Source organism: Xyrauchen texanus, chromosome 13 (assembly GCF_025860055.1).
Source record: "Xyrauchen texanus isolate HMW12.3.18 chromosome 13, RBS_HiC_50CHRs, whole genome shotgun sequence".
NCBI lineage: Eukaryota > Metazoa > Chordata > Actinopteri > Cypriniformes > Catostomidae > Xyrauchen > Xyrauchen texanus.
The window spans coordinates 39,310,117-39,335,208 of NC_068288.1; the positions used below are offsets into that span (position 1 = coordinate 39,310,117).

Consider the following 25,092-nt stretch of genomic DNA (forward strand, 5'->3'; position numbering starts at 1 on the left):
TTAAGCTACAGCTTTTAAACTTTTTGTGTCTGCGCATTAAACTAGGAGAAAGTAATCACATTTCATCACATTTAAACATGCAGTCATCATATGAATTATTCATTTTTATTGGTAAATGTAAATATGGTCTTTGGAATATGAACTCTTGTCTATTTAACTAAGCTCTTCTTTTGACAAATGTGGCGCTCACACATTCCAAACAGAGCAGTTTCTTATTAATTTAACTTTCTATAAATCCAAGTCCATTTGTTTAATTTCATGGTTTCTAAATATTTCCTCTCTCAAATTGATTGGCTTCCCTATTGGTGGATATAATTTGATACATTTAAATTTTCTCTCCACTCCAAGAAAACTGTTCTGGAAGTCATAATTCCACTAACAAATGCATAAATGTATTCATCCATTTGGTAGAGCCCATTTCTATAGTCATGTCTATTCAAAATGTGTGTGTGATTTTAATTTGACACATTCTTAAGGTTCACTAAGCATTTCTCATTTAAAACCGTATACGTAAATGAATAGTACTGTATTGACTCAGGAGCTTGAGATGAACCCAGGAGCTTATTATAATCGACACATGAAAAGCAAGCAAGTATTCAGGTACAGTGCAAAGTCTTTGGAGACAGTTGATGATCAAACAGTGAACCATAAATGGTAACTTCCAAATTAACAGGTGCCCAAACAGGTAACTTCAACTTCAGACGGGGGTCACAGGTGATTCACTTTCATAAACAGAGGAGCAGGTTAGTATATCAAAATCAAAGTATTTTTGAAAGTACACAAAGTCACATTCCTTGAGCATTCAGAGAGGCTTGAAGTATCACAGGTAAGTTTCAAACAGGTAAGTAGACATGCAGTTAACGCAGGTTTATCTTGCAAGTCTGGAGCAGACCGTAGACAAACAGTTGAGTAGATATGCCGTATTCATGAAATTCTCAGAGTAACTTAACTTGTAACTCCAGAACAGGTCGTTGACAATCAGGTAAGTAAAACGCAGAGAAGCTGTATACCACTGCAGCAGAACAAGAGGGAAGTCAAAGGTACCTTTCAACTAGGCCAGGCACTGAATGAGTGTGAGTGTGGGGTTTAAGTGCAGGTCCACATGAGATGATAATGAGCTGCAGGTGTGGAGTGAGAGCGGGTGACTGACGGTGAGGCAGATCCCAGTGCGCTCGTGACAAGCACTTAGAATTTGTTTTAAAAAATGTACACTCACGTGAAATGAAGACCCCTAATAACAGATATCCTAATGCTGGCCTACATATTAAGATCACATGACCGACCGAATTCTCACTTTATAGCTCTTTAACCTCCCATGAATTGAACACTTTTACTTGTAGCAAATTCTTTTATTTTTTTCACAGAGTTTGATTATGTATTTCTGGTTTAATTAAACAGGGTAAATCTAGCAAATTATTCAACACTACTGTGGAGTTTACCAATTCACCAGTTATCAATTCTTTAATGAGGAATATCTCTTCAATTACAAATGTGTGTGGTATTTTTATTTATTTATTTATTTTATATTTATGTTGCTTCCTGAATTAATGAACCAGCGGTCATTTTTCATATTGTGTGAGAAATGTGATATGCTAATTGTGACATTCATTTGTTTACTAGTGTTGACAAGAATTAACTGCACCGTAAAAATGGCTTCATACCTTTCAAATATTCTGCCTTGATACACAGTTCCCCTTCTGTCGCTCTCTCCACGTTGTGTCAGAGAAGCGACACTAGGGGTCTCTCTTGAGCGCCGATATTCACCTCTGAACTATGAAAAAAGGGCAATGAGAGAGGGTCGGCACCTAACACCTAACACTTTTGCGAGATTCTACAATCTCCGAGTTGAGTTGGTATCGTCCCGTGTCTTCTCAGGTACCGAGCCCGTAGAACTCGGTAGCACGCTGACGATCTGAACCGTGGTGCTTGCACCTAGTGCCCTTCCCCCTAACCAGGGGAAACAGTGCGCCATCATTCCCAGGAGATCCCAGGTTTGGGACACTGGTTGATTCCTCCCTAGCCCTCGTGGGTCGCAGTTCAGCGGAGGAACTCGCCGACCCAAGCCACTGCGGGTACCGCAAGCTACTCTGTTCTAGTATAGGTGCTCCACAGTTAAGGACTCCTTCGGACTCCCCCTGTGTGTAACACCACGGTTCTGTCCCCTCTGGCGAGCGGACTCCCGTGTTTCCCTTAGGCAGTCGCGGCTGCCTCGGTTGCCGTGCTGTATGTTCCCCCCTCTATGAGGCTGGATCCACCACCGCACCAACTTTCCCACATAGGCCCTAAGTCAGGCCTCTGATGGTTTTGCCACTTAAACGTGCCTCCCCTCTCGGGTAGGCGTGGCCTCCGCAGGGTCTTCTCCGCCCTGAATAAGGGCTAAGACCCCCTTCCCTCAATGCGTGTAAGGGCCCCAGCCTTAGTTGCTCTATGCGAGAAACATAGAGAGAAAAGAGGCCTGGCCAGGCTTGGCCCGTTCCCATGTTGGTGGCCAGCACCTTGTTCCCCCCTCCAGGGTAACGATAAGGAATCCTGATGGCTTAAATGGGGCATTGGGGAAGGGTACGTGCAGCCTGATACAGTTGGTCGTCCTGCACGTAAGAATACCTGCTCGCTCCTGTATCAGCAGTTCACGTACACGGCTCAGCGCATGGCACTTTTATAAGTGGACCCCTAGTGTTGCTTCTCTGACACAACGTGGACAGAGCGACAGAAGGGGAACGTCTAGGTTACATATGTAACCTCCATTCCCCGATGGAGGGGAACGAGACGTTGTGTCTCCCCTGCCACGTCGCTGAGCCGAGCCACTGTTGTGGCCGGACCATTTCCCGGCTCCTCAGAAAAATCCTGAATGAACTCCCGTATTTGCGCCTCTTAAATACCCGTATGTCCGGGGGCGGGACATGCAAATACTGGTTGCCAACTCTCATTGGCCTTTTTTCATAGTTCAGGGATGAATATCAGCGCTCAAGAGAGACCCCTAGTGTCGTTCTCTGAAACAACGTCTCGTTCCCTCCATCGGGGAACGGAGGTTACATACATAACCTAGACGTTTCTGCTGAGGGAGTGACAATGAATTTGGAAATTAATCCAACTCTCATTTCAATTTTCCTCTTTTTGATAGCCATCATAATAATAGATTTTGCCTTTTGCTGTTGGAGCAAATGGGAATGCAAAAATAATATTTGCTATTATCTCCCATTTTACCTCTATAATTCAGCAGCACTTTACCCTGCCATTTCTGTGTTCCATGCCTGGAAATGTGAAAAGGCTCCTCTGGCCAGTGCAACATAAACACATCACTGAGTGCACCTTAAAGCCCGTGTGTATGGCTTAGCATATCACCTCTCATTGTCCCCAATGGGACAGGGAATGTAATTTTAGTGGAATGGAGCCCACAGCCTGGTTCTGTCTGATAGATTTCAAGACTCTTATTCTCCATTCGTGTGGAAGGGTCAGATCTCTGAGTATAAAAGGGAGGAACAGATGCTTATAGCCCCAGTGTGCCATGGAAACCGAAGAAAGCTTGGGCAGAGGAGGACACTGCTACCCTGGAGAACAGAAAGGAAGAAGACTCCATTTCCCCTAGACCTTCCTCAGGGCACTTTAGATTATTCTCACAATGACAATTCATACATATTGACTGCTACAATTTTAGCTTCCATCTGTTTGCAACCACCATTGCTGGAGGGTTATGAAAACTTTATGTTCTTATTTGTGATCCAAGTAACCGTATAATTTGATGGCTTAAAATTCTAAATCTAAATGTCAAATTCTTATCTAATCTCATGGTGATTGAAATCTGGGCCAAGTTCAGTAAACAGTTGCAAGACTTTTGCATCTGGTAATACAGCACGTCTTATTCACTAACCAGCCACAATCCAGTTTCACCAGGTTCTAAATGCACTGAAAAAGTGCTGTGCACTTGAGAATGTAAATTAAGTCACTGTCATTCTTTTCAGTGCAAACATGCCTCTTTTCTATATAACTTATATAATTATTACATTATTATAGAATGAGCCTAAATAACAATAGTCAGCGCTATTTGGCTGGCACATTTAAAGGGATGTTCCAGGTTTCCAGGTAAAATCATTAACTAACCATTTCTAAGTAAAGTTATATATAATATTACAACTTTGTCCTCATGACAACATAATGCCATTAAACCATTTAATAGATGTTTTTTGTTTCACAATATAATCATGTTGAATAGATGTACATGTTGAATCATGTACTGCTCCCATTCACTTCCACTGAAAGTGCAATATTGTAACAAGTTTTGCTTTTCATTTTTCTTTTTTTTAACTAATGGACAAGTTAAATTGTTTGTAATAATCAGCATTTTGCTACAAAAGCCCCCATTGAGCTTAACTTGTATACAACCAGGAACACTCCTTAGATGCTGTGCAATTACCACCCTACGGAAAGAAGACCAAAAAAAACAATCTGTTGTTTAAAAGAGACATTTGCAGTACTTTTGATAATTAAAGCAAATGCATCAAAGGACGATCAAATCTTGGAGAAAATCAGTATAATAGCTGTGATTCTGAATATACCCAAGTGTACAATGAAGTGGAGTACTATTTTATCATTTTAAAGAGCAGATTAAGGTGTCTGCATCACAATGGTGGAGTGATGCTGTAAAGATCCTGTAAAGTGTGCCAGATTGCACTAGTCCACTGCATCCTCCACAACCTATCACCTAAAACCCACCTGGAAGATCTGGAATTCCATGACACAAATTGCATCCAGCACTCAATGTTTGATAGTTTATATCACTATTAAATCAAGTGCTAAAACAATGCAGACAGTGTGTGCAAATAAGCAATGAAATCAGTGGCCACAATTAATTCTTAGTAAATTACCCTGTTTATGATAAGCTATTGGTGTAGGATGTTTTTCACAAAACATGGCATTTACAGAAATATATACGAGTGCTTACAAGGCAGCAAAAGAATAGTGTTACAATTTTAGATAAAATTGTATTTTTCATATTTAAAAAATACATTATAGATAAAGGGAGAGAGATCAAACATAATATACAATGTGGAATGATTAACTGATGCTTTAAAAAATATATCTATCAAATTTCAGTATGAATATAGATGCATGAGAGAAGACCGATAACAATTCAGTATGCACATTTTACTATGAAGACTTCACTCTTGTTTTAATTTTGAATGACAATCATTGAAATAGTGTCATTAAATAGAAGATTTTCAAATTTCAATCTTAGATTTCTTGAAATATGTCTATTAATGTTTTTAGATAACAAAAACAGCATGCCTACAGCTAAAATTATTAATAATCAATTAAGAATTTAGTATATCTGTTAAGGAGTTCGGGATTTAATTGCATACATTTAATACTTTGGATAAAGGATTTAGAAAAACCCATAACCAGAATGTTTGAGGAATTTTAACATATAAATTTAAATTAAAAATAAGCTAAATAAATACAATTAAAAAAATTTATATAACATTTAATTTCCATTAAAAGTGATAGGAAGTTCTCTTACCGTCTTCCCGGGATTTTTGGATAAAGGCGTCCACGCCACTCTCTCCATAATTCCCCTCAGATGCCACAGTGGAAACATAGTTCCATCGCATGGCCCGAACAATATCCACCATTGCCTGTGCCTGGTAGGTGTCTGGAGGCACCACACGGGAGAAGAAGTCATAACGTGTGTTGTCACTCAGCTCGGGCGCAGTGGAGGCATAACTCACCTGAGGAATCTGTAGGAGGAGACAGAAACATAAATCCCATTCAAGCATTGAAGCACACAATTCCCCAAACCCCCTGCTGCTTCTCAGCTAACCACTGAGAGATTATAACACAGTCCATCATCCCAGGCTACATCCCCTACCAAGCTCTCTCTTTCACAGCCACATGAGGCACACTAAGGACAGCAGGGATGTGGACAATCCATTCAGAGATAAGCTGTGTGTGGAAGCCAACAACCAAACTGGTCAACAACTGTCACAGTTTAGCAGACAGTTTACAGGAGCCCCAATGAGATATGAGTCTATTTAGAGCAGAGTAACCCAAACTAGAAGACCTTTGATTTGTCAAGATTTAAAACAAAAAAATGCCTTTGACACAGCTTTTCATTGCAGATTTAGCAGATTGCTTTTTATAATTTTTTTTGTATAATGAAATTATAAAGGAGGTGAACCAACTTTGAAACCAACCTAAGGTCAATCAGATATTTGTAAGTGTTAGAGTGATAACATTTACATTTATGCATTTGGCAGACGCTTTTATCCAAAGCGACTTACAGTGCACTTATTACAGGGACAATCCCCCTGAAGCAACCTGGAGTTAAGTGCCTTGCTCAAGGACACAATGGTGGTGGCTGTGGGGCTCGAACCAGCGACCTTCTGATTACCAGATTACCGGTTATGTGCTTAGACCACTACACCACCACTCCGTGATAACAAAATGTGTGCTTTTTTATGGCAGCGTTATAGTGATAGAAAATGTGTTTTCTCTCTCTCTCTCTCTCTCTTTATTTTTTATTTATTTGTATTTATTTCCAGATGGGAATTAAGGTTTCTGAAGGACAGAATCTTTGGGGACCGGACTGAAAAATTTGTGCAGACCACTACCCACTATCTGTGGGCTTACGGATAGACAAAAAAAATCATAATACTTAAATTTAGCTTATAATGACAAATCACAAAATAAAAAACTGCTCTGACTGTCCCTGTTAATGTGCATTCACATTCTCGAGTAAACAAACTATATCAATGTAGTAAATAATAATATTAACAAAAATAGCATCTGGATGTGTTAAATAGCCTTGATGTTAAATTAAATGCTATTAATGATACAATAATAATTTTACAGAACATTAACCACTTCATATATCTGACTAATGTTCATTGTTTTATTAAATGTTCAATTGTATTTATAGTTTATTTTTTTCTGTTCAGAGTTCAATAGCTTTTGCTTGCACATCCACAATATTTCTCATAGTAATGACGCAGACTTGTGTATGTTCATTATGCATGAGACTTTAGCAATGGATGTTTTGCCATTGATTGATGTTTTTCATGAGGGTATCCAAATAAATGCTGACCACTGTTGACCTTCAAAGGTGGTTTGAATGTCTCTCCCTCTCTCTCTCTCTCTCTCTCTCTCTCTCTCTCACTCTCTCTCTACAGACTGCAAAAAACAAACTGATTGAAGTTAAATAGACACAAAAAAAATCATAATACATACATTTGGCTTATAATGACAAATCACAAAACAAAAAATTGTTCTGACTGTCCCTGTCAATGTGCATCCACATTCTCGAGTAAACAAACTATATCAAAAAGTCCAGTCTAGTCTCATATAATGAACGTTACTATAACTACACTTTTTGCAAACAGACATATTTAAATGTAATATTTGCCTTGAAAACCTTGTCTTACGGCATAATTTCACTCGCTTTTGGTGTCCCCCTGCAGCCAAACATGTAGTAAGCCACGTCATTTTGTTTAGCTATAATTTTGCCACAGTCATGTTATGTTAATGAGACCAGGCTGAAAAAGTTAATTGGCTTTTTTAACAAAAAGGTTGGACTTACATTCCAACAGCCTCCAAATTAAGCATTATGTTTCCTCCTATTAATTTTTATATGAGTGGTCCATCTTATCGCCCTTTAATGTATCTGAAAGTGTGAAACCTATGGCTCTGCTGTGCTATAAAAAATATATATTCTTTTGTATTTTTATATTTTTAGCATCAACAACCTGTCATACATAGCAACTTTATCTCAATCAATGGTGTGACAAAATCTTTTTTCAAAATCTGTAAGTTGGGACAAGTCCTCTGGAAAAAACTTTGAAAAAACTTTTTGTTATTTCATTTGGTGATGCAAGTGGCATGGAAATTGCTCACTTCAGCCTTAAGGGTCTCCCTCATTTCAGCTAGACTGAACAACAGACATACAAATCAGTCGTGCTTTGAAACTTAAGCAATCACCATAAAATGGATCGCTGGTGAAGCTCGGAATACATTAAGCTAATGTCTGACATAACATAATGGATGGCATGCACCAACAAGAATGTAATTTATACAAGTTTATTAACTTGTCTATTGTCTACATACTCTTCTAGGCCGACACTCAGCAGACATAATACCAGCAGTATAGCTCTATTAAAGAGGATCATAAATTCATCTACATATCTGTCAAACCAATGAATGAATAAGAGGCTCTCTACTATCCTAAACAGCCACCCTTGATAAGGGCCACTACTATTAAAAAGTAATTGATCCAAAACTGAAAATACTGTCTTCATTTCCTCACCCTCTTGTTGTGCCAAACCTGTGTGAACACATAATCAAAGTTTATTTCAATAGCACATTTAAAAACAACAAATGCTGACAAAAGTACTGTACAAAACTGACCAACATGTAATAAATAATATAAATAAAATAAAATATCACCATAAAATGATCCTGCACAATATGTTAAAATAAGCAAGGGAGAACAGGTGGGTCTTTAGATTAGACTTAAAATGATCTATGGTTGGACAAGACCTAATCAATAGTGGCAAAGCATTCCACAAGCGAGGGCCCATGACAGAAAAAGAATGATCACCCATAGTTTTAAGACGAGTTCTTGGACACACAACAGTAAACACTGAGACGATATTAAAGACCTTGGAGTCTGATATTAATGGAGAACTTCAGAAATATAAAGTGGTGCCAGCCCATGGAGGCCCTTATAAAAACATTAAAACCTTAAACTGAATCCTGTATGAGACAGTTAACCAGTGCAGAGAAGCCAGTCAGGAGCCTTGCAGCTGCATTTTGCTGAAGTCTGAAGATGAGATAGTGATGCTTGAGATACACCTAAATACAGTGCATTATAATAATCAAGTCTAGACAAGATAAAAGCATGGATAACAATCTCCAGATCCTTTAAAGACAAAAAAAGGTTTTAATTTTGATATTAGCCAGAGTTGGAAAAAAACACCTCTAACCACTAATTAATACATTAGATTTGTTTATCAAATTTTAAATGAAAGTCAGAAATGACACCAAGGTTGTGTGCCTCTATATGAAGATTAGAGGCAAAAGGCCCTAGATGTTTAGTCCAAATATTAAAAGGATCAATTTTGCCAAAAAATAAACTTCTGTCTTAGACTCATTTACTTGAAGAAAATTAGCCGCCATCCATCTTTTAATATCTTTGGGACAACCCATCAAAGATTCTATTGCAGAATTATCAGTGGATTTCAAAGGAAGATAGCACTGAATATCAACTGCATAACAATGATAATCGATTTTGTAGTTCCAAAAGATAGACTGTAATGTTAATATGTATAATAAGAATAATATTGGTCCCAAAATCGAGCCTTTAGGAACTCCACAAAGGGATTGGTGGTTTTACAAGGGGGATGCTTTTTGGTATTTCTTGCAGCATGGGGGATGGCAACCCTTTGCATCCCCCCCTCAACCCAATCCCTGCTAATATTCCCTTGTTAGTATTGTTAATGTGCATATTGCTAATGCCCCTGGGCAGCTAGAAGGTTTGCTCTTCTTGGGAAAATGTTTCCGCCTGGATTTGGTAAGAGGAATAGAGAGAGGCTGAGTGAATCGCTCTAAAGCAGCTCTTACTGTCTAGGTTACTCAATGAAGATATTTCACACAGGTCCACTGTCACCGTTTAAAGTATGAGCATGATGGCTGCTGTCTGTCCTTCTTGCTGCATATGAACAGCTAATTGATTAAACTTTACAAGTGACTGTTGATGCCAACAAGGTACTGTAAATATTACATTTAGATTTAACATGTATTTTAAGGATTTAAATTGTGTTATGAGATTATGAGATTGGTTAACTGTTAGATTAAGCATTATTTTAAATCCTTGTTTAGCTAAATCTGGCATCATGGCATTTTCTTACTTATCTTTTTGAAATATTTCTCAAGACATGATCTCCTAAATAAGCACTGACTACACTATGTTACAGAAAAGTAAATTCAACTCAAATAATGTTTACTTTTACACAACCAAATTACTGTGACGTTCTGCTGTCTACAAGGGTTTTTAACTTTTGTAAGTAGTTTAAAATGTATATACATTTACTTGAGTACATTTTAAGTGCTGTTACTGTGCTTTTACTGTGCTACTTTCCCACCGTCTGTGTTCGCTACTTCCCTGTCCTGATTTTATTTTTTATCTATCAACATGATTGGCTAGGGAGAGTCTTGTGACTCCAGTCAAATCAAATCACACGTAAAAAACTTGAACGGCAGCTGCAGATCTGGTGCCAACTGTGAAGGGTGCCTCAAGCACAGTTTACAACTGATCATAACCGGCCGCACCTGAAAGGGATTTTCGCAGTGAAAAAGGCCAATTGCTTTATCGTATCATGTGAGTTTAACTTGCTCAAGCCATATATCAGCAGTAATCCTGCCTCTAATTTGAAGAAACATATTGAGGTAAATTTCATATTTCTGATTACTAGATTCTGTGTGTTTATAACGTAGCCTGTAATTGAACTGTCACTGAGATTATTTGGCTGCTATGAGAGATTAATGTAATGTTATCAATAGGACTGGGCAACAAATGATCTAGATGTTTATCGTAAAAAAGGGAGATGTCCTCGATCAAATTTTGAGTAGTTTTTTATATTAAGCATACTGTATGTTCTATATCTATAACAGGGGTGTTCATTACATCAATCGTGATAGCAAGAGCACCACTGGTTGGTTGATCTAAATTAAATATCAAAGATTGACTTTTTATTTCCTGACGTCTGTACCGTAGCTGTTCACTGATTGATTGACAGGTGGCTAATGTTTGTGCACTATTGCGGGTTTGCGCCTAAATGATCAAATACACTTCATAATTCCGCCAATGCCTGTCTTGGTGAGGATTTAATGTAAACGCAGTCGTTTATGTCTAAAGTGAATTTAAACAGTGGGACCAAAAAGTATTTGCATCAAAATGTCAGACTTGAAGTGCACATGTATCTGAATTGAGCACTGTCTAGTAGGCTATGTCATCTAAAGGCTATTAATCAAACAAAATTAACAAAGAAATTAGAAAACCACTCACTACTTTTGGCAGAATAACTTGAGTAGCTTTAGAAGTTTTAATGTAATAGAATAAAACAGCGACATTTTTAATAATACAATTGTTTTTTTATATTGTTCGTTTTATGATAATAGTTACCCCTGATGTGGAGAATGTGTTAATTGTTATAATACATTACCAGGAAAGTAGAGGTGATAAAAGTATTTACAATTATGCTTAGTCTTTATAAATGTAGAATTAAAGGAATTAAATATTGATCTGTTTCTCACCACATCTGTCATATCGCTTCTTAAGACATGGATTAAACCACTGGAGGCACATGGATTAGACTACTTTTATGCTGATTTATGTGATCTGTGAAGCTTTAATATTTTAGCACCTGCTTATTTAGCATTTGCATTTTTTTGCATTCCTTGCATTGTTTGAACATGTTTAATGCTCTGTCGGCATTAATGGATATTTAGACAAACTAAATTATTAAGTTATTTAGTCTAACACCAGAAAACTGAAATAAAAATATGAATGTGATCCTTTTTCATTGTTTGATTATTTGTCTCTATTGAAAAATGTATTGGATAAAAGTGGAGTGGAGTGGTGTGGTATAGTGGTCGAAACCACATAACTGGTAAACTGGTAATCAGAAGGTTGCTGGTTCGAGCCCCACAGCCACCACCATTGTGTCCTTGAGCAAAGCACTTAACTCCAGGTTGCTCCGGGGGGATTGTCCCTGTAATAACGGCTCTATAAGTCGCTTTGGATAAAAGCGTCTGCCAAATGCATAAATGTAAATGGATAAAAACACCCACACCTGCATGTCAGCAAAAGGTGTATGACTTCAGTGAAGACCACACAAGTGAGTTGAGGAATGAACAAGTGGCTAAAATCTAAGTTCAGGCCTATTCCCATCGTCGAATAATTCTATTTGTGACCTATTTTTCATTGTACAGTTATAACAAATGTGCTAATATTAATACATTAGCATTTTTACTACAAAGGAAGTTCTGCAACCTTACTATGTTTGTAGGAGCACATGTTTAGTTTTTCACCCAGGGATATGGTAAAATATATGGATACAAATTCTGTCAGGGCCAATAAGTTAATGCATTACTCAACAGGGAAGAAGCCAACTCAGGAGACATTGGATGTGACAATTGCAGATGGATGTGTGCACACACAGTAATGAAAACTCAAAATATTGAAGCGGCATTCTGACTGTCAATCCTCTCAGAGACACACAGAAATATTATAGAATGTTAAATTCCGCAACTAAATAAACAGCTTTAAAACTGGTAATTTATATTTCATGTACATTCATTTGTACTTGACAGGTTTCATGTAAATTTAAATACATGAAATTCACTATATGACAGTACAAAATAATTTGTGGGATAATCAACATTCTATCAGGAAGTCTTGCAGACTTGAGGGAAAGTTAAGATGACATTTATTTGATGAATATAAAACTGAAATGTAATGTCTCTCTTTGGTGTAGGCCCCGTTTGGCAGTCCGAATAAGTTGTACTTGGAACCATCATATCCTGCCAGAGATAGGAGGCAGGGGCGAGGAGCCTACCCCCGTGCAGGACGGGACTCAACCTGAGGTGGTGGGGTGGTGGAGGTTGCTGTGTTAGCACACTGAAACAGCAATGTGATAGATTGTGAGCAGACTTATAAAGCAATGGCTTTATAATAATGCTGCACTTACATTTATGGCACAAATTATGTTGATTGAGTTTAACTTGCATTGAACCTGGAATAATCCTTTAAGATTTTGCATTGCAATATTATTTTCAGAACAATTAAAATAAATAAATAAAATTTAAATTGTATTAATGTAATGTGAAAATATAACAATGATGGAGTAGAATTTAAATCACAATTTTCTTTCAACTTATACTAAAAATCAATAAAGAAATTCTATACATTAATTATACATTATGGTAGTATTTGTTGTAAAGCCTTTAATGTATTTAAATCAATATATTGTATTAAACAGCAAATTTGTCCTAATGAGAATTTTAGAATAATGGTATGATAATGGTATGATAAAAGATAAAGTAAAAGTAAAATGTTCAGATGCATTACATTAATGAGAAATGGGGGAGATGTACTTACTACTTAATTCTCAAAAAACATTGTCATAATGTAGACAATCAGATCCTAAAATAGGCTTCATTTTATTTATGCTACAAATTATTTATTCTTTTTTTTTTATCTTGGGGTGAAATGACATGGAAATGCAATTCAAATGCAATTTTCATTTTGGCTTACATATTGAAGGAATATTGATAACATAAAATCTGCCAAACCCTGAATTATCAACAACTGTCAATGAATTAGCTCAAATGAGCCTGCTGATTTCTCTTAAAATTATTTATTTAATATTATGTAAAGAACAGGGGACATAAAGCATTTTGTGATGAATTTATTTTCTTTGTGTCCAAACCTCTGGGGACTTTTTGAGTAGAGAACCAAAGGTTACAGCTGTTGCTTCTTCTAACATATGTATGTCACATGTAATTTCAAATAAGATTTATTAAACAGACATTCCAGGTGAAGGCCGCCTAATAATAGGTAGCAGCTTTATTTGAAATTAATGTGTCTGTCCATATGCACTGCTCTGAGCACTGTGCACATGCATACATGTTTGCATAATTATATTTGACTGGTGCATTCAAGGGTCACATAGCCATATATGATGGGTATTTAAAGTAGTCCTTTCACTCAAGCACATGCAATGCACTGATTTTATTATTACTGTCAAAATGTACCATGAATGACAGCCACACATTATGGCCACCCACTGTAAAATGCATTAATCACAATACTTACAGTAAACATTACAGATCCATGTTTTACTCAGTAGGATAATAAAAGGTAATATGCTATTCGCATCTGGTGCTGGTGGCACCCGGAAAACCAGAAAAGGTTTGTGGAGAAACTAATTTGAAACAAATATCCTTCTTCCATATCTAACAGCTTCTCAGGATTCAGCTGTTGTTTACATTGATAGTCAATGAAATTTTCACACCTTTTACTGTCAAGCTGAGCGGGGCAGTAAATGGCTGAGCTGTAAGAACAGAATGATAAAAAAATGCTGTGTAATTATTGAACAAAACAGATTGGTCCTGCGCTACGAGCATATTCTAGCTAGGCAAATGGTGTTACAGTCAGCCACTGAGACAATTTCACAAGCCTGACAACATTTTGTGTGAATATTTGCCTGAATAATTAGAAATAATTAGATTCTAACTATAGAGTGCATTCTTTGTCACTGTATATTAACTTGAGTACAAATGGTTTAAGGAAGGCGTTCTCAAAATTTTCAGGCTAGTTACTGAACCATCAAGTCACTACAATGTTCCTTGTACTTTTTAAAGTGCATAGATGTCTTTGAACGACAACCACATATTTCAATTTTAAGTAATATTAATATTCTTGTTAAGATCAGGTGTGTAGGAATATAATATTTAACTTAGTATACCAATGTTATTTTAGCTGTTGTTTTGTAAACTCATTTAATATTGACATGGATACACAATAATGGAGACCAGGGCTAGCTTTCAATCGTGAATCTTATTACAAGGGCTATTTAAGGTGTTCTAAGGCATTGGACCACTACATAGACTTTATTTCTTCATAATTGGATCCTAAATGTTGGAAGTGCTTTTGGATCAGGTGAAATCAATGGGACTGTAGCTACGCTGCAAGACCAGACAAGGCCATTCAAAGAACTGCTGATCTCCATGGTGCTCACAGATGCATTCAGAGCCTCAATAACCATCTTTAAGCTGGGAGCTAATTGAGAAATCTGTTGGTGCATTGGCTGTGCATCTCAAATGCCATACAGTGAGACAATCTGCTCTGCCATCAGTGGCATTCCACTTTAGTGACTTCCATTCATGCCTAGACTGTATGAACGGGAAAAACTGATTGCTTTGCCAGCAAACGTAGAGCAGTGACTCTCAACTGGTTTTGCTTGGGAATTCCTATTGATTGAACTTTTGACTCTGTCCTTGATAGTGGCATGGTCTACTAGATGACAGTTCACATTTTCTTTTACCTTGCATGGTTTTGTTTGTGGTTTCTGAGGTTGTGTCACAGAACCTCTCCACATTGGTATCTGCATAATTTGGCTAGCTTCTACCAAGTGGGAGATGTATTTGCACCAAAAAGTTCAATTGTACACACAACCTTCAATTTCGACGACAAAAGATACGAGATGTTGATAAGTTGATAAGCCCATGTATTTTGCTATGTGCACAATTAAACTGTTGATTTCATTTCATTTTAAATTAATTGGAGTTTCAGTAAGCACAGACTTATTTCAGCAGCAAAACATTTGACCTACTATTGCCGTATTCACAAGTATGATCGGTTTGACTTGTTGTGACCCACCAGCTGTGGACTATTTGTCTAGACAAACAAATTCGCCTAATTTAGAAAAACAGCTCCCTCAGGGATCCAAACTCTATATTAAACATGAATGAGAGTGTGTGAGAGCTAAAATGTGTTTAATTATTCAGGCACATCTTCATCACACATGTGTCAAAGCAAAAGTTCATTAATGTGCAGATATTGTACTGTGGTAGCTTTATTGTTGGAAAAACTGACTCACTTTGAATAATATATCGCAGCATGCCTTAGATCTTTATTTAATACCTTCATTACTCAGTCTTGACCTTTGTAGTTTTAGTGCTCCTTTGCACACTGGAAAATGGCATCTTGTCATACTTATCTCCTTTGGCATCTTCTGTCTTCCTTGTGCTTTTGTCTTGGTCAATCAAATTATTATAGGAATGATTTTCGGACTGAACTCCCGATGCTTGCCTGAGCAGATTTTTCTATATATATATATATATATATATATATATATATATATATATATATATATATATATATATATATATATACATATATATATATATATATATATATATATATATATATATATATATATATATATCTTCAGTAATGAGGCTTTCAGGTAGCAAAGAACTTGCTCTTTCAATGGATGTAGAGATGAATGAGAAATTGGGAATATAATTTTGAAAGGTCAAACTACTGATCTGAGGTAAAAATGTATGAGTTATGCAAGGAGACTAGGAGAAGTTAAGGCTTTGTCAGTTCATTATCGCTTTCAGTGAGATCAACATGTCACTTGTTAAAGATGAAAGCATGAGAGGAGCTTATCTAGGTGAAGGCTCAAAGAACGGTTCAGATATAAACACCACAGGGGAGCCAAAATCAAACAATCTAATAAGAATTGGCTCCAGATATTAGCCTGTTTGTTATGCTGGAGAGCAAAACAGCCAAAAGTCTGTACTTGACAGAAATTCAGAAATACCTATTTGGGAACATTATGATGTAATCCTTAGAGCAAATATTTAAGGTATTATGAGTATGTTTTCTTGTATTGTCTGTCTTACATTTGGAATAAAAAGCCATGTACAGCACCTTAAGACTTAATATGGTAGAAAAGCTGCCTTGCGGTTTAATTGCCTTAAAAATGGTGCACCTTTGCACCGTTTGTACACTAAACAAACGTTGTCCCAAAACACCACTTTCACTTTTCCCTCCCTCTGTCACACTTTGTTTAAAGAACAGTAATCAAGAAATTAGAAACTCGTTCAGAGAATGTGTTAATCAGCACTGTCAGAGAAACAGAGACAAGAATTTAGAGTTAATTTTTGAGTGATGGTTTTACAGACAGCTGCACTGAATTCATTAACAAGGTCCTTGTGAAACAGCTGACATGAGTACTTCTAAACTGATTTTGCTTCAGGATGCAAATGTTACAGAGGATATCAAGTGGTGAACAAATTGTTTGTCATTCAAAAATAAACAAAAACGTCCTGAAAATCAAACACTGATTATTACACAGTAATATTACCATTAACTACATAGGCCCAACAATATGCTAAATTAATGACAGGTTGAATTGGAATATTGACTATTATGTAAACAACAAGTGTGATTTTCCAGCCAAACACATGGAACAAACAATGGGCCAAATATTGTATTAGCATTATCCATATTTTCACATGAGTTTACACCAAAATACCATACTGTAACAAATTTGTTTAGAGGCCCGGCCATTTACATTAACGAAAAAATATATGGGAAGCGTTTTCTCATGCCATTTAAAAGTTTATAAGCCTATTCATTTTACTTTCCTAATGATACATGATTACATGGTTAGCTTATTTTTATTAGTTGCATTATTAGCATTATGGGTCTTTGTTCACCGAGGATGCATTCAATTGTTTGAAAATAATAGAAAAATTACAGTAACACATTATAATGTTACAATAGACTATTTAATTTCAAATAAATGTTGTATTCTTCAAACTTTCTGTTCATCAAGAATCCTCTACTTGCAGCAATGCAACTGTTTGGCATTTACTGTTAATTAAAGCTGCTGGTTTTAAGACCTGTGAGGAATATTTTTTCTCAAATTAGAGACTCTGATGTACTTGTATTCTTGTTGTTGTCCATCTTGGTTATCAATTTCTCTCTCTGTCCCAGTTATATCATGTTTGTTTTATTCTTTCAATACAGAAGTTCATGGAACATCCTTCATCTCTCAAAAGAACACTGAATATGAGGGAGAATTATTATTATTATTATTTTTTTTTTTTTTGTGGTTATTATTAAAATTGAAATTTTCCTTAAAATTAGCTTATTGAACAGTAACTAAAAAATGCAATAGCTCAGCCTCAAAAATACACTACATTGTGATTTTCACACATTCCTTAATTACCAAAACCATTTTAACCATTCTAACAAAAATAAATGTTACTTTAGTACATTTATTGTTAACATATTAAAGAATTTCTTAAGGATTATGTGGCATTATTTTCTTAGAAGACTGGAATAATGGTAGCTGAAAATGGGGCTTTGCCATCATGGATAAAAATTTAATTTTACTATAAATAAACAAATAAAACATATTTCTGAATATAGAGATTACATCTCTGTAATCTATAACCACATTACACTTGAGAAATGAAAATTCTTGGTCGAACATTCTGAAACAAATTTTTTTTCCAATTATTTAAAAAAAATATATAATAATAATAGCATTGGAATTTGCTGTCAGCCACACTAAACCACGCCACTAGCATTGGAACCTGGAAGTTTCACATAGACAATGGTATGGTATGATTTGGAAGTTGCATTTTAACTCTAAAATGACATTTTTACATTACAGACGGTGAGGTTTATGGTTGTGGTTTAGTTTGGGGGGCAGAGTTAAGAAAAAATACTGAACTTTCCACAAACAACAGTTTGAGAACCACTGGCATATATGATTGCACCCTATAGGTTCTATAGATTCCCTTATAGTGGCTTCCAGAAACAATTGTTAGCTCCTCTTATTTGCTTTCCCTGCAATGTCTGTTTTTATTTAAGAATAATCTCATTAAGATTTATTAAATCAATAACAAATGACGGAAAACAGTCACCACTAAACTAGGCTCAAATGAAACAACGCACCCAAAGGAATATGATTTCACATGCTTAATTGGAATTGACATTTTGCTGTATGGTGTAGTGAGCTTTGCTAAAGCTTAATGGTGGTGCAAGATGTTGCTGCAGCAGAAACCCTTCAATAAAAATGGTGGCCGTGGTGGCAATAACAACTGCCATTAACAAAACGTGCAGGATAATGCTAAATAATTCCTCAACAACACACATTCCTCGAATGGATAAAGGCGTAAATAATAAATGCCCACAAGCAGCATCAATTATTCAGGGTTGCCTCGATGCTTCACGGCTAACTGTGGCTGATGTTGGTGAAATATAGGCAAAAGAAAATACCACCTTCTTAATTATGGTGATTAGCTTTGGGGTGCATCTCAGCTAAACCATACATTCTTACTTATCTATTTGACTGCATATTGAACCACTCCAGATGAGTCATTAATAGCATGATGGTCGATGATCTATTGGTTGCCGGTTTAAATCTTCCCTCTGAAATTACTTAATGTTGGTGTAATAGCATGTTATTGAGATATTTAAAAATCCATAAACAGACAAATCTAATAAAATACATATCTCACTATTAGAAGACCTCTAATCTATGAAATGCGGTTGAACTAGTTACAGCATGATTAAAATTTAAATATTGATAAAGCAATATTTATCCCGCTCTCGTACACAAGAGCAATGTTCAAAGTAGCATACTACTCTCACTATTCCTGCATTAAATAGTATGTATACTGTGCATAGTATGCAATTTTACATTTTAATACATGGAATACCCCCATGACTTACAACTAGATTTGGCAAAAATGTGTAGAATACAACAAAGAAAACTGTGCTGGGTAATGTATTCCACAATGCAATGTGTTCAACTTGGCCAAACTTTTTCCTTTGTGAGGAATGAGTTGGAAGAATTATCAGCCACAAACACATTTTTCTTGATTCATTAGTTGGCCATACTGCCAGAAGTGAAGACATTTTTATACACAGTGGTGGTATTTTCGAAGTCGAAGTTCTCGGGAGACACTGATGTAAATACAGAGAGGGTGCTCAACGGCAAAACCTGTCTGTGTTGAGCATGATCATTGAGTGAAAACATTCCACTCTACCACCCAACCCCCCATTCTGATGACTGACAGGGGCCCAGCGAATCAATAAGCCCTGGGGCCCAGGACCACCTTAATGCGGCCCTGGTCATTGACACAAATCATATGAGTGGGAAGAATGCCACTGCAGAAGTACTTCAGCCATCCAGTTGCCCTCCAGAGTCCCGAAGTCATATTTCCTATACATTTTTTACATGCCACCTCCACATTCTCGACCTCGGGATTGATGACTCCACAGCTACACATTCCCCCTAGTTTCAACACCTCAGTTGAACAGATATTATCATTCATGGAAGGTCAGGCCACCCTAGACATTTCCCAAGCAAAATGGCAAAAGACTGACCGTTGTGCTGAATTCATCATTGTTTTTATTGTTTCCTTTGTCTCGGTCCTTTTGGACTGTAATAAGCCTTTGTCAGGCTGCCATGCTCTCTCTCTGTGGGCCCCCATCAGTTCAACCTGCTGTGATTTTCGCCAATCTATACAGATGCAAAATGTCGAGTCCAAAGAGGCCTCTCCAGCATTTCCAGTGCCATTCAATGTTGCAGTTATTTGCATTGGTAAAATATTAATAATAAAACATGTCGCGAGAATCAAAATGAGCCAAGATCACAGACAGATCAGATTCTAGAAATTAAATATGTAAAAGCCCTTTTGCTCTGCCAACTGAGACATTTTTAGATCTCAGCATGGCACCGAGCATCCCTCTAAATGTCAACAACAGCATAAATACATGCACATTTACAAACACAACCACATTGTTTTCAGTTTTGTCATGAATTTTTCTGAGAGCTGGTCTGCAGTGTTTTCTCCAGGTGTTCATTAGGGTCAGAAACTAAACAGAGTCTGGGGCAGAAAATGACATAAAGGTCCACACAAAGGTCTGTTACAATGGGGGGATGTTTGGATAGGATTTCTCTGTTAATTTCTCAGTTTGATTTTCTTTGTTTTTAAATATATCTTTCTTTTTATCCATTTTGTAAATCTGGCATTCCAAATCTAATTAAAACCAACATAAACAGACAATTTTAGAATTTTTAATAATTCAAAACAAAGAACGTTTATGACTAAAGGAAAAAGAAATATTTAAGATTCAACTATTTACACTAATCAAACAAGCAAATTTTAAATATTTAAAGGGATACTTCACCCAAAAATGAAAATGTATTTACTCACCCTCATACCATCCCAGATGTGTATGAATTTCTTTCTTCAGCAGATCACAAAGAAGATTTGTAGAAATAAATATGTCAGCTCTGTTGGTCAATACAATGCAAGTGAATGGTGATAAGACATTTGTAGTTCCAAAAATCACATTAAGGAAACATAAAAGTATTCCATATGACTCCAGTGTTTAAAAAATCATTGATTTCCAAAGCAATATAATAGGTGTCAGAAATAGATCAATATTTAAGTCCTTTTTACTCTAAATAGCCACTTGTGATTTTCAGATGTAAAAGTGAAAGTGGAGATTTAGAGTTAAAAACAGAACTTTTGATCTGTTTTTCACTCACACCTATTATATCACTTCTGAAGGTATAGATTTAACCACTGGAGGTTTACATTTATGTTTCCTTTATGTGACTTTTGGAGCTACAAATGTCTGTTCACCATTTACTTGCATTGTATAGAGCTAGAGAGCTGAGATATTGTTTGTGTTCTGCTGAAGAAAGAAAATTATCATCAGCGTCAGTCAACATTCACTTCCTTTTCATCTTTTTTTTCTATAGAATTAAAATGTATGGTGACTGATGCTGTCAGTCCATTACATAATATCACTTGTTGTGTTCTAATGTAGAACCAAATTCATATGGGTTTTGAACAACTTTAGGATGAGTAAATTATGCCAGAATTTTCATTTTGAGTTAAAAACAGAAAATGTATATTTAGCAAGCTGGCAATTGTCTTGGAGTCAGCAGTTCAGCGTTGCGTTTATCACCACAGAGAGGGCAGCTGCCCATTACAACGAGAGACCATGTCACAGATCACTCTGAGCCTCCATGCCACATTAATCTGCCCCTGATTCAGAGGCACTCAAACTACCACATACAAAGAAATGATAGGTGGCAGCTTGCAGAAAGAAAGCTAAACTGTTGGCTTATTTGTTCTTGTGACAGCGAAAATGAATATAGGAGCTTAGAAAAGTCAAGGCTCTTATGCATTTCATAACAAGAGTACCGTGAAGCCGAATGTGTAATTTGTTATGGATTAACAGTACCCTTTTATCGCTCTGAAAGTCTTATCACTGTTATCACAAAAAGTTCTCTCTCATTGACGGGTGCAATGTTCAGACACTGGAGATGATAAATGGCCTTTGTTATGCCAATATTACGAGAACCACTAACCGCACACAGGGGACTGGGACCATGCAAGTATCTATTTTAGCTCTTATGAAGAATGTATCAAGTGCAGAGGAATATGTGTTAGCACACTTTTTTATTTTGAATCATATTTCAGCTCTGAGTATATTCATAAAAAACTGAAGGCAATTTTTACCTGGAACTTATATTTCCATAAGCTCATTAGTAATATTGTTCCAGGGCCAGACAAAATCACCAATGAGATGCTCCTACATCTAGGCACAAGGGCAAAAACACAGTTACTGAAAATCTTCAACAACAGCTGGAAGACTGGCCATGTTCAACAAATCTGGCGAGAAGCTGATATGGTCCCGATCCACAAGAAGGGCAAAGACCGAGCAAAGGTGAACAGCTACAGACCCATCAGTCTCACCAGCTGTGCGGGCAAGCTCATGCAAAGGCTGATCAACAACAGACTCACTTGGCATTTGGAGAAGAATAACATGATTTCTCCAGAGCAGGTTGGCTTCAGGCAACATCGTTTGACTGGGGACCAGATAGCGTACGTCACCCAGAAGATCTAAAATGGCTTCCAGGACAAGAAACACACCCTGACGATCTGGATTGACGTGGAGAAGGCCTTTGACAAGATCTGGAAGGAAGGGCTGAAGCTGAAGCTCCAGATGAGTGGTGTGGCTGGCCATATGTTCCAGAGGATCTGCCAGTACTTGAACAGCAGGAAAGCAAGAGTCCATGTAAACAGGCAATACAGCCAAAAGAAAACACTAAAAGAAGGAGTCCCGCAAGGCAGAGTCCTCAGTCCCACCCTATTCCTAGTCTTCATCAATGACATCATCAAGAACCTTCCTCAAAATGTCCATGGGACCATCTATGCGGACGATCTTGCACTCTGGTGCTCAGAAGAGCATATCACAACAGCAAACTACAGGATGCAAGAGACACTAAAGGTTCTTGAGGACTGGACAAAGAAGTGGCTTGTCACCTTCAATTCCAGAAAGACCAACTACACGATCTTTAGTCTCTCCTCAAAAGAACTGAAGGCTAACGTCAAGCTCTGCGGACAGATGCTGCAGGCTGACAATACCTCCACGTACCTTGGTGTGACCTTCAACAGGCAGCTTACCTTTAAAAAGCAGACAGAGAAAGTTGAAGCCAGTGCTAAGCTGCAGTTAGCACATATACAGATACAGCGGTCCTCAAGAAGATGTACATGGGCAGCGTAAGACCAGTACTTGAGTATGGAGTGATGGCATGGGGCACAGCAGCCAAGTCAAACTTTGACAGAGTCAGCAAGGTGCAGAACCAGGCGGCAAGAATCATCACTGGTGTCATGTGGTCAACCCCTTTCCAAGAGCTGGAAACCACCCATGGAAGACAGAAGGGACACCAAACTCCTCATTCAGGCAGCCAAATTCAAAAGACTACCAAATCACCCCATGAAAGACCGTTTGTCCCAACCAAAAAAAGGAAGACTGAAGAGAGGAAGTTTCATCCACCAGACAAGAGACTTGGACAGGTCTTAGAGACTACCAGAGACAAAGAACTGAACGACCTGTCATCTGCCTTGACCACCATGTGCTGAGCCCACACAGTCGTGCTGCAATGGGTTCCCTCTCACTGCAACATACAAGGCAACGAAGCTGCAGACACTCTGGTAAAGGAAGGCACTACAAAGGAACAGAGTGACAGGTAAACCACCTACAAAGAAGCCAAGACCATCATCAAGGCAAAGCAACACAAAAAGTGGCTGCAACAGTACCCACTATACAACCGAAATGACCCCTACCATCTGCTCTAAAGGGCAGAGCAGGTTCTCATATTCAGGACAGACCACAACCGAATGAACTACAACCTATTCACCAAGTTCAGAATTGGCCAGTCAAACCAGTGTCCCTGTCAGACAGGCAGCATGACAACAGAACATCTACTGCAGTCCTGCCCACTACATGATGGCCTCAGATGTCAGATCTGGGTGGAGGAGACAACGGTGCAAAGAAAGCTCTTTGGCAGTCTGGAGGACATGCAGCACATGGCAACTTTTGCGTAGAGAAGATCAGCAGGGCTGGGTGGGGAAAGTCATTATTATGAAAAAGCAAGGCCATGCTGTTTAAAGAAGACTATTTTAATTAATAATGTTTTTGTGTGTGGAGTTGGGGGCGTGGTGTAGCATTCGTTTGGAGAGAAAGGGGTAAGGGTGTAAGTAAGGGTGCACACACCTGAGCACAAAATGTCTAACATCTGTTTCTGATTCCAGTGAGCAATGGGGAGAGCAATATAAGGAGGAACCATGCCAGAGACAGGGAGAGAGATTTGCACCAAGCTATGTTTAATGCTGGGAAGCTAATTCGATTTATTATTAAATAATGACCTATTTCTTTTTTTATTTTTTTATTTATTTTTTTTTTATTTAGTTTGACAGGGACATTGTACATTAATAAAACATTCCTGTAAATGTACCAGAATTAGCCAAAGGCTATTTTTCATCCGTAGTCCCTGGACAAGATGTTATAAGTCAACCTAAAGGAAAAATTAATTAAGAATACATAATAGAAATTTCAATCAATCAATCAATCAATCAATCAATTTATTATTTATAGAGCACTATTAAAAACAACACCCATTGAACAATGTGCTGTACAATAAAACATAAAATACCATCAGCACAAAGTCACGTATAATACAAGAACAGAGCAAATACAGTGAAGCATCACGTCATAAATTGTAGGCCAAATCAAATAAAAATATTTTTAGTTTAGATTTAAAAATAGGCAGTGTGGGGGCAGATCTAATTTGACTTGGTAGGCTGCTCCAAAGTTTGAGAGCTGCTACTGCAAATGCCCGATCGCCCCTAGTCTTTAACTTTTGAGTTGAAGCCACGTTTTCCGTTTCCTCCTTTACACCACAAATTATCTTTGAAATGAAATGTTACACTGGTGCCAAAACCCAGGAGTTTGGAGGACATATACGTCGGCATGGAGTCCTGTCCTTTGGCGGAAGTTATCCAGTCCCTCGCCAGCAGGCCCTGCTTGTGCTGCGCCAGGACCAGGATCTGCAATTCCAGGAGGTTCTACGGGCTCAAGCAGAGCACCGGCAGGCTATCCAGAGCTTACTGCATCTGGAGAAAGCCCCGGCCCTGACCAGCCCCCAT

At 37.5% G+C, this 25,092-nt stretch overlaps 1 protein-coding gene across 1 annotated transcript in view; it reads right to left on the reverse strand.

The window, feature by feature from the left end:
• The window catches only part of LOC127653928 (metabotropic glutamate receptor 4-like), a 303,514-nt gene that overhangs the window by 113,142 nt on the left and 165,280 nt on the right, over positions 1-25,092 (reverse strand). The window contains exon 3 of the mRNA XM_052140793.1: positions 5,516-5,732. Within this exon, the coding sequence (XP_051996753.1) occupies positions 5,516-5,732 (217 nt within the window). The remainder of the gene's footprint in view (positions 1-5,515; positions 5,733-25,092) is intronic.